This window comes from Syngnathus floridae, chromosome 4 (assembly GCF_059516105.1).
Source record: "Syngnathus floridae isolate MCC-2025c chromosome 4, RoL_Sflo_1.0, whole genome shotgun sequence".
Lineage (NCBI taxonomy): Eukaryota > Metazoa > Chordata > Actinopteri > Syngnathiformes > Syngnathidae > Syngnathus > Syngnathus floridae.
Genome location: NC_142416.1, coordinates 16,961,283 through 16,977,921, shown reverse-complemented (window position 1 = coordinate 16,977,921; position 16,639 = coordinate 16,961,283). Strand labels below are relative to the sequence as shown.

The window sequence follows — 16,639 nt, the reverse complement described above, 5'->3', positions numbered from 1 at the left end:
ACTCAAAACAGTATTTTAAGTCGTTCTTGCATAAAATTAAACGGGAGTGTGGCGAAGTGTGAGCTGAGATACAAATGCTACAATCAGATAGCGTCTAGTGCCTTTCATGCTTTTTTCCGAAGGCATTGTTGCCATGTTTAATTTAGTTAGCTGTGCCGTTCAACGAGTTTTTCAAGGCTTTAGAGCGTGTTGAACAGGCTTAAACATCTCAATTTTTTTTGGGAGCCAGAACAAAAAAAAAAAAAGGGTGTGGTTTACATACTCACAGGCCTCTTGGTGCCCTTGGGCTGCTGGACTTGCTGGGAGCTGGGCTGGCTGCTGTGGTTCCTCCAGATCAGCGGGGGGCAGAACCACTCTACTTCGCTCAGGTAGACGAGGAAGGAGCAGTCGGAGCCGTCGACACCATAGAAAGCATAGCAAGGGTCAGAGGTCCACCGTGCTCGCATCCACTGAAGACACAGACATAAAACCTCAATGGCGCATTCCGGCGTGAGTGGGGTATTACAAATTTGGTGTGTTTAATGTGTACGAAACCCGCAGGGCATGTGGATTACAGTGACCATGAATGGCAAGGACAGACGTCGGCCAGACAATGCTGAGATAATCTCCGTTAAACCTTTTAATCGTTCTATAGCCCTGGTTAAAAACTAATATCATTAAGGGAAGGGACATGGGATTCCATCTAGGAAAGCGAGAGGGATTAACAATTGATGCAATTCTTTTGACTGCAGTCAAAATAGAAATGGAATCAAAATTGAAACTTACGTCCACTTTTCCGGGACACTCTGGGTAGCGGGGGTCTTTGGGTACTTCGCACTGGCTTGATGTTCCATCTCGCAAAGCTGCAAAGACAAACATTTGGCCTTGACCTAGCATTTAGCAATACAAAATGTTTTTTTTTTTCCCGATGGAAACGCTAAAAAAAAAAATTGCTTAAAAAACCCAAAACAAAAAAAACTAAATAAAAAAAGACTAAAAAAAAAATCTCCTTTAAAAAAAAATAGATATATATATTTATTTCTATGACGGGCACTACAAAATGTCATACAGGCTCCGGCCAATAGGAAAGTAGTAGTTGTCATCAAGAAGATATATAAACAGTCTGCATGGCATTGTTCAAATGCAACCCCTCAGACACCAAGTAAATTCACTTCTCTTACATTTGCGGCTTCATTAGTTCATAAGCTCCCGATGTTAATACGGACAGATAGACGTTAATGATCCATACAGCAATCAATCATCGCCAGACTGCTCTTCGGCTCATGAAACACGCCATTTTACAACATGGCCGCAGACACGGTTAGCGTGTCGCATATTCAGTTTCCCGGGTGGACAGTGAAGATAACCTGCATGCAGTTGACCTTGACCATGTGGCAGCGGCGCCGTGCACGTTGCTCAACGGAGCTTACGCCGCAGACGTTCTCTAGTTACGCCAGCGGCGAGTGCGGCCAAACACACGGCGTTCACTGCTCCACTGATTTGGCTAAATGCCTGCTGCTGCTGATAGAAAGACAAAGAAGGGAACTGCCCTTCTATCTTTTCCTCCTCTCTCTCTCTCTAATGAAAATCAGACATTACCGCAAATAAGTCTTCCCCCAGGCTTTTCTCCATTTACAGAAATAAACATGCACAAATAAACATTCAAGCCGAGGGTATTCACAGGTCAAATCTATTTACCAAAAAAAAAAAAAAAAAGCTTGACCAACAAAACACATTTATGAGAGTTTGATTCATTAATAAAGCGGAATTTTATGCAAGTTTAGCTTTGATAAAATGCTGAAGCGCCGCGAGACAGGTTTTGTTGAGTTATCCATCAACGGAGTCATAAACTGACTGAAATCAATTCGGAACTCCCGTGCGGACATTATATTTTCCGCTACCATTTATATGCGCGTTGCGTACGGCACAGTGCTCCTTGAATGCCGACAGGTTTATATTTTTATACTTAGAAGATACTACTTTATTGTACCTTTTCCTTGCAGGATACTGGTTTGCAGTATCTGCTCCACTCTGACTGCCATGTTGGAAACATTCTGAGCAATCGTCTGGATCATCTCCATGAGGCCGGCTGGTTGAAATCTGCAGATGCGCACAAACACAAACGAAACAATTTCAATATATTAAATCCTTTCACAATATTTACCCCGAATAAATATGAATCACTTGCTAGAAGCACTTAGCATTTTTGCTTCTTTTATGAAGTGATACAAGAGACAACAATGTAAAAATTGCTGCAGCACAACTTGTATTTAGCGACAGTAGAATACAAAGTCACAGTTGCACAAACTCCGAGCACAGCAGTAGAACAGGAAGTGACATTTGCAGGTACATTTATATGCTGCTTAATGTCCTGTAGCTGAAAAGCTCATTAGAAAGTTTGTTTGGGCTGCGGCAATAACAACACACTTTCCACCCTTTAGTGTACGCAAGCGGTGGATTTTTTCCTCTTTTGGGTCTAATAGTGATTTATTGTCCACGTAAAATAGATTTGAATTTCATTTGGGTTGGACTTGCTCGTGCTTCGTCCACGTTTCTTGCCCTCTCTCTTCATTTTGAACATCTCAAACAGATGTACAAGTGTTAGTGAAGGATGCAAATTGGTAAACACTTGGTTGGAGCGTGAAATAGAAAGGACCTGGGTTGCCACTTCTTCTGCCGGATGACAGAACTCCTACATTCGCAAGATGTGTTGAATAAGTTGTCTGCGTGTGGATTCTGTGACCACGCGTTTGATTTTTTTTTTTTTTGCATGGTTGAAAAGTCAAGGCCTCATTATTGCTCATGCCTGTTTCTGCCGCAGTGGCCATTACCTCCCTCGTAATGACTTGTTTTCGCGGGTACTGTGTTGTCTCTATATACGTCGTCTAATCAGCAGATGGTTTTAATTCTCATTCTTGCGTCACAAATGCGGCGTGATCACAAATCACTCACAACGATACAATAGATTGTGTATGCATGCGTGGGCAGGACGATGGCGCCTGACCAGCAGCAGTCGCGTGAATGGAGTCGAGATAAATTCGGAACTATGCCTGCCAGGAGCCGACCTTTGTGGCTGTAAAGAAAATAAAGTTAGCCGACATCACTTATTGTGGGACGGCATCTTCCCGGTCAAACATGCAGAAATAAATGGGCTTTTATTTATTTATTTTTCTTTTGTATCGAGCAGACAAACTGTGCCCGGAGCGGTCTGAACAACGAGACATATAACTGACGTCACGCTTTGCTTCTTTAGACAGCAAAGTGTTTGGAACGGAATCAACAATGTCGCGGAGAATGGCAGCCAAGTAGAGCGTGCTCCATTTTGCCTCAACTGCTTTAAGCCGCGATTAATCAACAAGCCCATTCCACATGAATGTTTGCAATTAATTTTAGAAACACAAAAGAAGATCATTAAGGTGGTTTCGTGAGCTTGTCAAGAAAGACTTGATGTATTCATTCATTGGCCTTGCTGTTCCAATACTTTTGCACCCATCTCAAAGAAAATATTTATCGCGGCCATTAGTGTCATTGAAAGATGTTCACCTTGGGCTGAGTTCTTCTCTAGTTATGCACATTTTTAAAGCTCCATACAGTTTTAAACTATGTTCCTTTATTAACTTCTATTTTCCACCAACCCTGCTCGCCAAATTTAATCAACGATTTTGATTTTTTTTCCCCCTCAGCTGGTCCAAGTAGTGCACTGGCACAGCATTATATTATGAGTAAAAAAAAAATAATGATCTTCTGTGCTCTGTAAATGAACCGTCCAATGAAGAAATCATATTTAAAAAAAGTGTAGCAAACCTGCATAAAAGTGATACAACCTGATTAACACATTGGTGTCAAACTCAAGGTCGGGGGTCATATACGGCCCATCACATCATTTTATGTGGCCCGCAAATGCTAACATTACAAATTGTTTTCACCCTAAAAAATATATATTGATATATTGCTAATATTTTTATTACCGTTTGGCTTTTTTTAAATATTTGAACTGTTTGTACTAGTCTTTCATTAGTTGTGTAGCCTATAGTGTATATAATATAAGACGTCGATAGAAAGAAAACTAACTACCCATGATGCCAACCCATGCCGAGCGAGCATGTTGCGTGAAAGCAGTCACGAAATACGAAGCGAATCAAGCGTCAGCAAGCAAAGCACCACGGGGCACAACAATAAATTGCCCCTCTTCCTTTTCATTTAGAGGATAACAACGGGGTTGGACTCAAACGACAAATTACGCTCGTCAAAGAATGCGAGAGTATTTTTTGGAACAGCTGCACGGCGGCCAATGAAGCCAGGCGGATTTTATAACGAGAGCACAACAACAACAACAAATCAAGACGAGCCGGAGACTGAGAACGTGCGTTGGAGTAGATGAGGGAAAAGAAGATGGAGAAATAGGAAATCAATGAGCATAAGTCTCTATGGAGATAGAAGATGAAAATGCCTTCTCGTATTCGACTTAAATAAAAAAAGCCGCCCCACCCCGCATCCGCTCGTTCTCTCATCTAATGAGCTCATCCTTTTAAGGCCGAGAGGATGGTCGGTTGGGCAGTACCGCATCACTGGACGCCATCCAGCACGAGAGATTTCCTACCCGCATCACTCACGACACAACCTACTTCTTTCAAATGTGTGCAGAAGAGACGACCATTTTACATTTTATAATGTAAATACTGGGTATATATTCTGCATATTATTCTTTTCATTTTGTAAAGTCCCTACAAAGTGAAATCACAGATTTATTCCTAAATTCATTTTTAAAGACAACTGCTGAAACCGTGCATAGACTAAGAAAAGTATATTTATTTTTCTAGTTTTAACTACTGTTTAGTTTCGGGAAAATATTTTCCACTGATGATTCAACTGTTTGAACATAAAACAGATTATTTCCACTTTTAACTGAATCCGGCCCCCCAAAAATTCTTTCGAAATATTGGATGTTGTTAGTGAGCAAGTTAAAAAGAATCGGCAAAAAAAACGTCAAAGAGAGCGAATCCCGCAGGACAAACATGCCGAACTAATAATAATAAATCCAGCCATGTTATTGTGCCGCCATTGGTCATTGTTATCTCTCCTCCGCTTTTCTTCCCTTGTTCTTTCCTGCCCTAATGAGTGACTGCCCTGTGGGTAACTCGCAAGCGGGCAGCTTCAGAAATCCCGTCCAATTGGCCACGACTCTGCACCGTGTCAGCCGCCGTGAAGCTCAAGCCAAAGAAGAGACTCTCGCCCGGCCGGCACGAGCGCATCTTTCTGGGGAAACGTCTGCCTGACTGCTCCATTTTTTTTTCCTTTTCTGTGATTATTAGTAAACGTGCGCTTGAGACTTGAGTGTCCAAGTGCGGCCATTAATTCTGTAGGCTGCATACTCAATCAAGTCGCCGTCAGTGCCCTGGTCGCATGCCCGGACTGAATTCATTAACGCATTAGTTGGAGTATAACTAATGGAAGATCATTACAGTGGAACGTGGAAGTGGACCTTTTTACTATAGGATTTTTAAGTCCAAATCAAACACAGCGGAAAAATAAAAAGAGAGTAATGCATTTGGTGTGTTTAATGGCACCTTTCTATGTGTTTTAACTACTCTCGGTGAGTTCAGCAACAACAGGCCAATTCGATGCATACGAAATGAGGATGGTTGCAAAGGGACAAAGATGAGGAAAAAGTCAGCTTGGGTCAATAGAAGATAGAAATTCTAATGGACACTTTATAGTAAATGCAGCAGAAAAAAAATCATTAAATCTATTTAAAAATATTATTAAAAATACAATTTATTTGTATTTTATGATGCCGACATTTTGAACTATTGTTTAAAAATAAAAACAACATTCCAAGCAAATGATTATAGAACTTAACTCTGTCATATCCAGTTAGATGAAAACCCTGACTTAACTATTGTCAATAGAAATTCAAATGTATTTATCGGAGCTGAAACTTGATTAGGCGAGAGGCAACTTGAGGATGGACACACAATATTGATTTGGTGTGTTTGACCCCAATTTGATATCATCCACCAACCTTCTGTTTTTCTTTTTTTTTTTTTAACCCCTTCTCGTTTGCTTACTAAATATTGATTCCTTTTAACAGTTCCATGCGCACACGAGGACAATAAGCACACTTCCACATACCTGGTCGGAGAGCAACTGTGCTTCCTCCGCATTAAATAGTCCATTAGTAGACATTGATTGCAGTTAACACTGATGCCAGACTGTATTAATTGCTCCATTCTTCCGTTTGAGTGCCTCTGCGGCGATGTGAAGCTGAAAGCTTATCCATGATCACTTAACAAGGTTTTGGGGATGCGTGGGAGATTGTGTCAGCATGGAGCGCTGGTTTTAGGCTGTTTAAATGCAAACGGGCGCGTGGAATTAAAAGACGATGAGAAGGCAGAATTGGTGCACTAAAAGGTGATGGGCTCGGGTGCGCTGAGGTTTTATTGTCATTATATAGTATTTTTGTTTGAGATTATTACTTTTTAGCTGACTGACTAAAAAGATTTTATATTTTTTTTATTATAGAAAAAGATGTTATGTATTTATTTTTAATTAAAATGAAAAATCTCAGGTTGAGTTTTAACTGTTAATTTTATTTTTAGATTACTTTTCAGCTTCCTGACTAAAAAGATATTATAAAAAAATTATTATATCATAAGATTTTATGTATTTATTTTCTATTTTTTGAGAATAATTGTCAATTTTTGGCTATGTGAAGCCCTTTGAGACTGTTTGTGATTTAGGGCTATACAAATAAACTTGACTTGACTTGACTATTTTTAAGTAAAATTAGAAATCTCAGCTCGGGTTTTAACTGTTAAATTGTTTGCTCATGTCGCTGTTAGCATGTATCGCAAAAACGATTCCCTGTTTGATTTTCCAGTTATGCGTACTAGACAGAAACCTAATTTTGGAAATTTGGGGTCAGGCTGCTCTGGTTATCAAAGAAAAGAAACTGCGTGACGTCTGATTGGCTCTTTCAAAATCATTGCCACAGAACGATGGGAGAAAAAAAAAAAACGGAGTTTGTACTTGTTGATTGCAGAGCTGAGCTCGTCCAGGCGCCTCGTATCGGCGGCGGTGGCGTTGTCCAACTTGGCCAGGCTGTCCATTCGTTTCAGAATCACCTCCAGCATGTCACTGATCTTCCTCAGCACGCCACGTGACTCCACACCTCCCAGCACTGAGCAGAAACACGAACATAAAGATGCAAAAGCGGGCTCAAAGGAACAAAGAAAACGTCCACGGTCATTCTTTTGTTGTCACTAAGTTGAATTTGGGTCATTAACCAGCCAGAACCGTCATTTCCCATGCCCGCAGCATTGTCCGAACTTGTCATAAAAAGGCCACACACACTCCATCCAGTGTGAAATCTGAATATGAGCTTACCAATTTTCCCTTTGATATAGAGATGAAGCTTGTATGAAATGCCAGGAATTAATTATGCGGAGGCTTTGTGTACAAGAGCCAATTATTTCTATCATCTCACTTTGCACGGCGGGGTGCCCTATGTGAGGGAAGGGCCTCCCGTGTAGTCGTGGGTGCATACTGGGATAAACATTTCGATTGCTGGGATTGAAAAATGGAGTCTGGGCACAAGCATGGGATTAAAAAAAACAAAAAAAAAAACAAGAGTCCTCTTTAGTGAAGAGTTGAAACATTTCAAGGTCAGTGGGACTGTAATTTCAGCCTTGTTGAGTGAAAGCAAAAAAAAAAATGCCCGATATTTATATTCTTGCTAACCAATCGCCTTGAATGAAGTCTCGCGTATTTTTTTTTATTGAGTGGGTGTGATCACCCGCAGCTTGAGAGCACGTATAGAAAAATTATAATCGCATAGGCCATTCATAATGAACATTTTCAGTTAAAATTGCCGCTCTTAATGGATGCATACATTAATAAAAAAAATTGCCCGGTAGTTCCAATTTTGCTGAAATGTCACCTATAACCGGGAGAGATTGAGAAGGAGAACATTAAATTGGAAGGTAGGTTTTGAAGTCCCACTTCACACCAATTAATCAAATATTTTATTTAAGCAGTACTGCAAGGTGTTTGCATTTCATTCAGGAACCTGCTTGAGTTTAAAAGTAGAATATTGGTATGGACTAGTGGCATTCTATTTTATGTTCTTTTTTTTTTGTTGCACAGGCTAAAATAAGTCTACATGCACAGACACACACACACACATGCAGCTGTGTCGTGGCCTGTTTTCTCCATCGTATTGGATTGAATATTTAGAGCCTCTGCACATTTCATCGCTCCAGAGGCCTGTAAAGCGTGAACAGGACACTTTTAGTGTGTCGAAATGGGTGACTAAAGTGAGGGTGACTGTTTATATGCACAAGTGCTACTGTCCACATTATTCTTTGATTCTCTATTAATTTAGAATTATTATTATCAGCTCCATTAACAGATTATTATTATTATTATTATTATTGACTGCACAGCTAATTATTGCTTTTGTGCAATTGAAATGTCACAGAGACAACACAATGGGGAAAAAACAAAAACTAAAAATAAGTTTATGCCATAACCTTGAAAGTGTTTTCTTTTTTTAATCTATGACAAATAGACGAAGGGGCAACAAAAGGATTTGGTATTGAGCTATTAGTGACAGTGTGTGTGTGTTCAAGTTTGGATGGACATGACTGATTTAAATATTGATCACATTATCTCGAGGTGATTGAGATCAAATTGAGTGCACTACTATGCTGGAACACCTTTTGTGTTTCAGTACTGCTGTTTTGGTTAGCAATAGGGTTCTGTCTTTCCAAATTGAGCGGTTTCGTCTTGAAGCAAACACTCAAACATTTGCTATGCAAGGATGCTCGGAGCGTCAACCTGAGTGAATTACTCCAACAACACACACGCACACAAACGCGCACGCCACAACAAGCTGATGTTTTGATTGGCCGGGGGCGTGTTTGCATATTCATGTGACTAGAATGCCGTTTGCAAAGTGATGAATACTGACAGGACCGCCTGCTCGACAGGAGCCGACGCCTTTAAATTAACCGGCGAGCGAGGTCATTTTGTCTTTGCAACTTCAAGCTGCAAATCCGAGAAGGCGGCTGTATTTCTGCAAAAGCCCCTTTCTCCATTTCAAATATTTGTCGAGGGCTCAGAGAAAAGCCATAGGAGGTCGGTTCAACACATGGGATATGTTCCTAAAGGCCCCCCACTCCCACTACAAGTGAAAATCTGTGGTTTAGAGATATCAAAACATTGGGAGCCTTCACATACTTTAAACATGATAGCACACATTTTAATCATATTTTGAATGTATTTGAACACCAAAAATCGTTTGGGAAAAATACTTCTGAGGAAGGCAACAGGAAGTGTCCCAAACATGTTAAGCTGCCTCCGTCTTACTACAAGAAAGTATTTTTAAATAATTTTTGGCCCATTTCATATTAGAATCTCAAATGGCGAAGTTGTGATTTCTAAAGGCACGGACTTACAAGTGAACCACATTCACGTTCTCATATCTGTCAAGAAATATATAAATAAATAAATGGCTATCCTGCTAGCTAACATCAGCGCGTGGTATCCGCTTCTGTGCTAACAAAATCAAATCATTAAACAACTGACCAACGATAAATCTAGTGAGGTAACATTGTCAAGTGTTTTGCGTCAAAACACATGCTGCTCATGCGTCTTCTCAATAAATGCAATCCCGAGAAGTCTTTACATTTTAGCACACAGACTTAATGGCCCGACTAGCGCTCCAATCTCCGCAGCAACTCATCTCATGCGCGCACCAATACAATTACCCCAAATTGCATTCGCTTTAATAATTATGGCGCAGGAGTTCCGCTGTTCATTAGATAAAGAACAGCAGGAGTGGGTGAATATGTTCCTCTTTTTTTCCCTCTTTATTTGCCACGCAAATGGCTTGAGGCAAATAGAAATGTCACCATTAGGGCCTGCACTCGGTGAAAGACACATGCCGGGGTTCTAATAAAACATATAAAAGACCAAACACAAGAAGCGGATCAGTGATAATGCCAAGCGTTTGGTAGTGATTAAGTAAAGTATCCCATTTTCAGGCTTGGCTTGGCTTTTAAATTGTTTTTAATACAGATTAGCAAACTCATTTTTGCTGTGGGCTGTATTTTCCTTGGGAGGGCCTTTATGACGGTCAACCCAAATAAATGGATGAACGACTCGTATTATATACTGTATAGGCTACAGAAGAAACTGATGAATAACTAGTTTTGAAATCAGAAGCTAGTAAAATTGTTTTTTAAAAAAATGAATGATAAAACATTTATTTTTAATAGTGAAGACAATTTGAAATTTTTGTATTGACTCAAAGTTAATTCACTAATTGTCTTTGCGGGCCAAATTTGGCCCACCGGTTTGAGATCCCTCTTTTAATGGTTCACCATTTCATCCCAAATGTCCTACTGACTGTTGGCAAGCTCCTCCTATTTCCTCCAATTTGAGCCAAGCAGACAAGCCTGACGGACACCAGCCTTGACCCTCAAGTGTGATCAACGTCCGTCAACTTGGTGCCCACGCTGGCACTGCGGGGCTTCCCTTCCATCAACCACCACATAAATGCATGTTAGCATTGAGACAGACAACCAATGCTATTTCCAGAAATATTATGGAATATTTTTTTGAGGGTCAAAATAATGTTTGTCATTACCATGGCAGCCCCAAATCACTCTCAGTCTGGTGGGTAATAGCCAAGATGATTCAGCAGAATGCCTTTTATCAATCAATGAAATTTGATTAGAAGAGGAAAGAGCGGAAGGAAGAACGATGAAAGCAAAAGAAGGACAAACCATGGTTTCAAATAAACAGATTTTAAATGGAAATGTCACATCAGCCCCGGTAACCCAATGTCCTATTTATTGTCATGACATAAGAGCAGCAATGTCGGAACGAGAGGCCATCTCATGGAATACATTTTTGATTAATGTTATTTTTCTCCTTGCTGGAAATCCGACATCAACATCACAACTTTTAGCATTTGGCAACCGTTGTTTTATCAGTCACTCACCAAAATACGGACTCGCACCTGCATCCAATGCTGCTTCAGTCCCACGCTATGGTGAATTATTTATCAATTCCCTCGTGCCTTGCACGATTTTCTTGTGAAATATTGATGACTACTCAGAAGAAAAAGACGAAAAACGGTCTCATGTCCGAGGACTAGATAATGCCTGCTGGTGGTATCGGCTCATTGGTACCGGCACATTTCCTCGACAGCGCCAATTTTTTTTTCTTCTTTTCATAGCTAAGATGCAGTAACAATCGTAGACATCAACAGCTTGTTGACCTGAGCAGATGTGTGACGAGTGGCTAATCTCAAAGCTATGATTTCAATGGCGACATGATTTTGGGATGCAGTGGAGGGTGTGATGTGCAAGTAAGTGTTTACACTGGAAGATGATTGAGTAGCACGGGGGGGGACGAGAGGCTCGTAGTGATTTCAAGCGACTGGGTGGTGAAGAGCAGTGTGCATTTGCTCCCATCTCCATTTAGATTGGCAGCCTGGCCGTTTGCCCTGCTTTTAGATTGGGGAGAAAACAGCTCTGGTACTTTAAAGGCCGTTTTTTTTTTTTCTTCTCAGCAATCACGTTTGACATTGTCATTTTCTCTTGCCGCTGTCAAAACACAACCTTGGTTGTCTCGTCACAGCTTTTGTTGTTTTTTTTTTCATGGCGGGGTGATTGAAACAAAAAAAGTAACGGTAAAGCTGATTGCGGAAACTGCGGAAACATTTTGATACATTGTGGGAGGAGTCCAGAACTGAAAACGATCCATTGTTTTGTGCTGTGGTAGCCAATTTTTAATCCCCGCGAACCCGTTTATTAGCCGCTGAGGGGGCGAGTGGTTTCAAAAGTTTTTGATATTTTTCTTCTTTCTTTTGAAGCCTTATCTGCTATCACAAGATTTCTACAACAGTCGACTTGTAGCAGCTGTTTCGACTTCATGTTTCAACGCATGACTTTTGTTTTTGGGTCTTGACAGAGGCCCAGTCAGACAAACCTTTCAAGTAAAGGTTAAGAGAAACTAGAATAGGTTTAGCTAGCATGATAAAATCATGCTAGTGGCAGTGCTTTTGTTTGGTAGCAGTTATTGTATTCACTGAATTTTAAAGCGTTCCGCTGCCTATGATTCTATTTCCAGAAATGCTCCGTGGAGGAAGTGGAAATGTCTCTCAGGGCATATGTGGAGGAAACAAAGAATGAGATGGGTGAGGTGGGATGGGGGGGTAGAAATTGCTCTAATATGACTTAGCGCCGCTCACTTTGCATCTTTCACACTTGAATAGACTTGTCTTTGATTTGTGCAGCATGCTGCCGCAACAAAATTTTCACTCGTTATTTTTATCTCTTTATCATTCCTTCCCTTCATATTATTTTTCACGTCTATATTTTTTTCCCAGGTCTGTGGTAGGAGGGTTGTAAAGGAATCGCTAAAGGTAAATACAATATCATTCCGCACAGTTTGTGATTAACAATTGAATAGAAATGATTGGGGTTTTTTTTTATATCACCATCTAGCAAGATTTTGATTTTTAATCAAATCCGGTATTTATAGTTTTAAACTTTTTTTGCAGCCCTATCTTTCATTTGTCCTTGTTTTGGCAAATAATAATAAGAAAAATATTGCCCAAGCAGTCATTATGCCATCTATATAAATGTTTCCCCCCTTTATTATTATTATTTTCTTTAATAGTTTTTTTTCTTTTATTTCTTTCCCCCAGGAGAAGGTAAGGACAAGCTGCACGTATGCATCTCGATTCTTGATGGAGGAAAAAAAAAACTAGTGACACGAAAGACGATACAAGAAAAGGTCATTTGGACAGCAGATTACCGTATACTCAGTCACCTTCAGCGCTCACATAACCATAATACCGTATAATGCGCTGTGGAGAAACTTGCCATTCCCGGGTAATGGGACTTGGGTAAGAACATAATGCCGCTGACAACTTGGGGAAATTGGGTCAGCGTTCTCATGAATATGTATTGGAGTTAAGAGTTGGCGAAAGTAGTGCAAAGCTGTGAGGGACAATTAAAAATTTGGACGCTAGCGGAATAGACTGAATAACCTAATCGACACTTTTTAAGAATGGCATTGTCTGCAGCAACCGCATTGTATTCGATGACTCATTCTTATTTATGACAACCGTAATCTTTAAATGCTTTGCCTCTCCTGTAACATAAAAAAAGGTACGCTACACTACGACTGCTCCAAATCCGGATCTAAATAAAAAAGGTAGACATTTAAAGGGCAGATTTCTGACAGGCAGCGGGTGTCATCTGCAATAACGTTCGCCGTCAACAGTGCTAAGTGGCCTTTAAGCTGCTGGCAAACACACATCTGGCAGCACTGCCGCTGACATTGACAGGGGGGTCAAAGCGGGGCTTGTTTTAATCTGCGTTCATAAAAAGAAATCTGTTTCGTCATGTTTGCTCACTAAGTCGTCGCGTCGCCATATTTCATTTGCCGATCTAAATGTAGGCTACGTCGACAGCTGTTTGGTCGCCGGCCAAAGCCAACTGTTGGGAAACATCATCTCCTCTACTTCGCCGTGCTAAAACGTCAGGTCAGCAACATTTCCTCCTCCATCTTTGTCCACCGCTCTCGCCTCTTCCTAATGTGTTGGCATGCCTCGATCATTATGTCAACGTGGGCTCGGATTCCCAGAGCAATTTTTGGCAGTCATTGAGTTCCCCTTCTCCCGTCATCTTGCTTCAAAGCTGCCGTGCAAGAACAAACGTGCTCAATTAGATTTCAACTTCAAAGCGGCGGTGTATTGACCGTACGCTCGTGGCATTTTATTTATTTATTTAGCAACGGTACAATTGATTTAACAAACTTCACAAGGGCAAGATGAAAAACAATCCTGTGTTCCTACATCCAAACTATCAATTTATTTTCTAAAACGCCCCAAAATGTTTGTCACTAATGGCGTCGCACAATCTGTCAAGATGAGTGAACACGCAATTTAGCATCTTTGTAGATTCTCCTTTCCATCAATTAAAAATAACTTTCCAAATTATTGGGACACTGCAAAAGTTGTCCTCAACCTAACAAAAAGAAGAAGAAAAAATGGTGTGGGTACGTTTCAACAATCACAGCACAGCTAATTTAACCAGCCTTGCTGAAATTATGCAGATTTTTATTCATAACTCATGAACACTTTTTATTAGCCAAAACTGCATGAGGGACGAGATTCAATTACACTCACCCTCCTTTACTAGCTCAATTTAGTTGCCAAAGGTTGAAAGATGCCATTTTGTATAGAAAAACACATTCCAAGCCAACACACTACACCCATTAGCTTGTTGGCCCTCGGTGGGTGAGGTTATCCAGAATCCCGCACACAAGCAACAGCACGCACCCACCCACCCACGCAGAAGGTCCCGAGGCTACGAGCGCACTGAGAACGCCGACTCCCGGAGTGACTTGTGATGCACCTTACACCAGCAACGTGTAGAAGATTGTCATGCCACATTTGTTCTACATGAAGTGATGGGGAGGAAACATCACTGCGGGGAGTTTGTGATGGAGATGAACAAGCCAGCTTGAGAGGAAACACACACACACATATATAAAAGAAGGCTACAGATTAAGGCAGCTACGACGCGCTCGAATGATTTGCCGGGGGTGTGACCTAAACAGCAAACTCTGTTGAAAGAAGACTTAGCCAAAGTGAAAAGAAATAGTTTTTTTACAACGCAAAATGTTGTCATTAAAAAAATAAATTAAAAATATATATATAATGGCTCCAAGGTGTTGTAAATAGCAAACACACTTTGTTTAAATGCCACAAACTACTATGCTACTTATAGCACAGATGCTAATTAATAAGCATTAAGATAGCAGACGGAAAGATTATTTTCTCTGATTTATATTTAGTTTAATAATAACGTTCAAATGGGAATAATTAGATAATTAGCTTGAAGTATTTTCGAACATTCCTTTACTATTTGTCCAAGTCTTTATTGTCAAATGAGCGAAGTTAAAAGAAGAATTCCAAATCCGCCAAATGATGGCTCATATCTTGTAAAGCAGAAAATTGCCAGGTCGACTTTCTCCTTCATTCGTCGTGGGTGCTCTTTATACAGCAACCCAGAAAAATGCAGAAGTTAACGAAGGTAAATAACCAATTCGCAGCTCGTAAATGAGTCGACTGTGTCGAGGTCCTCTTGGGACAGACGAGTAAAGGCCCCAATGTAAAATGGTGGCATGAGTCTTCCTCTGACTAATCTGAAGAAAGCTAAAAGACCACAGGACTGACTTTAACGCAAGTCCGGCCCAAGCACGGCAACATTAACAAACACAACGTTCACCTCTGAGCCATCTATTGCCCATTTTGTAAATGACAGCCAGATCTTCAAGCTGTTGGCGCTCCAAAATAATAAGAAGAACAAATAAGTGAGAGGGGAGAATAAAATTAGATTCTCCATCCCATCAGGGAGGCACAAAGAGTTATCATGCCTTGAGCTAGAACAAACAGCGTCGGAAGAGTCAAGCTGAGGCTAAAAGGTTTTGTCGTGGCTTCTTGTTTATTCTAATTCAACTGAGTGCAGAGTATGAACAAAGTCCATAGGGAGAGCTTTTGATCAAGCTAACGTCTCCCTTGAGTCGGTTTCATTTTAATGTGGGGATAAAAGCGCACCTTTTATACCATCTTCTTTTCATCTGCCGGCTCGGAGAAATATAAACTGGAGGAATCTAATTCTCTTAATCACTGATGTGTACAAAAAAAAAAAGACAAGGCTTGCAATCAGGTTTTTTTTTTCGCCTATTACATGCCGCCGCCGAACCAGTGTCATCTCACAGCCCAATGATGAGTTTGAGAGTTACAGAGGAGAGACGAGGATTTGAGAAGATGGAAGCCGATAATCCGAGAAAGAGAGAGGTGGCAATGGGATTCAGCTAATACTTAAACAAGCGCCAGGCTTTACGAAGCGGCTCGTATTACGGCGGTAAGCCTTACACAAATGTAGGTTTTTATTGTGTCGAGAAGGTTCAAACCCGGCGCTAAAAATATCTCATGACATCATACGAGCTGGAAGCGTCGGAACAGAACCACTCGATTAGAACTTCAACGGTAATTTGGCTGTCAAAATGCTTAAAGGTCATTGGATTTAGAATAGGACTCAAATATCCCCTGGAAGGACTTTTTCACAATCAGGTACTTGATTTGAAAAAAAAAAATGAGCACACCGATTAAAGACAATAATGAAGATTTTACATCTCGCTTATCACATGGCCGTTCAGAGCAGAGTGCAGAGTGCGCCGACAAGCGCACACGTTTGTGGTTACCATGACTACAGAGTGTTGATGCTAGAAAAAAAGATGGCTGCCGGTGGAAGGCAAGCACGACAGCCATATATGCATATACATATTTAGGACAAAAAATGATTTTTTTTGTTGTTGTGACGATTTCAGCTAACAAAACGCTCAACCTCAAAAACAATATTGCAGATTTCGTTTTCTTAACAGCTATCAAACTTTTGAAAGGATTACCTAATCTGGAACGTACATAAAAGTAGACAGGGGGAATCAGTGGGAAAACAATGGGCTTAGTGCAAAGCTCCAAAGCAAACATAAGTCGTAAATCAGTGTAAAATGAAGGAGCTTAGCATTCAAAAGTGCCGAACGATTTGGAAAAAAGCACGTAATCTCCTTT

The 16,639-nt window shown here is 40.6% G+C and overlaps 1 protein-coding gene across 2 annotated transcripts in view; it reads right to left on the bottom strand.

Moving 5' to 3' along the window:
- Positions 1-16,639, bottom strand: part of LOC148399524 (alpha-1,6-mannosylglycoprotein 6-beta-N-acetylglucosaminyltransferase B-like) — a 37,976-nt gene that overhangs the window by 17,215 nt on the left and 4,122 nt on the right. For both annotated transcript variants that reach the window (XM_088373835.1, XM_088373836.1), the window contains 4 exons: positions 7,009-7,159; positions 1,970-2,079; positions 766-842; positions 267-449 (listed from right to left, as the gene is read on the bottom strand). In XM_088373835.1, coding sequence (XP_088229961.1) covers positions 267-449; positions 766-842; positions 1,970-2,079; positions 7,009-7,159 — 521 coding nt within the window. The remainder of the gene's footprint in view (positions 1-266; positions 450-765; positions 843-1,969; positions 2,080-7,008; positions 7,160-16,639) is intronic.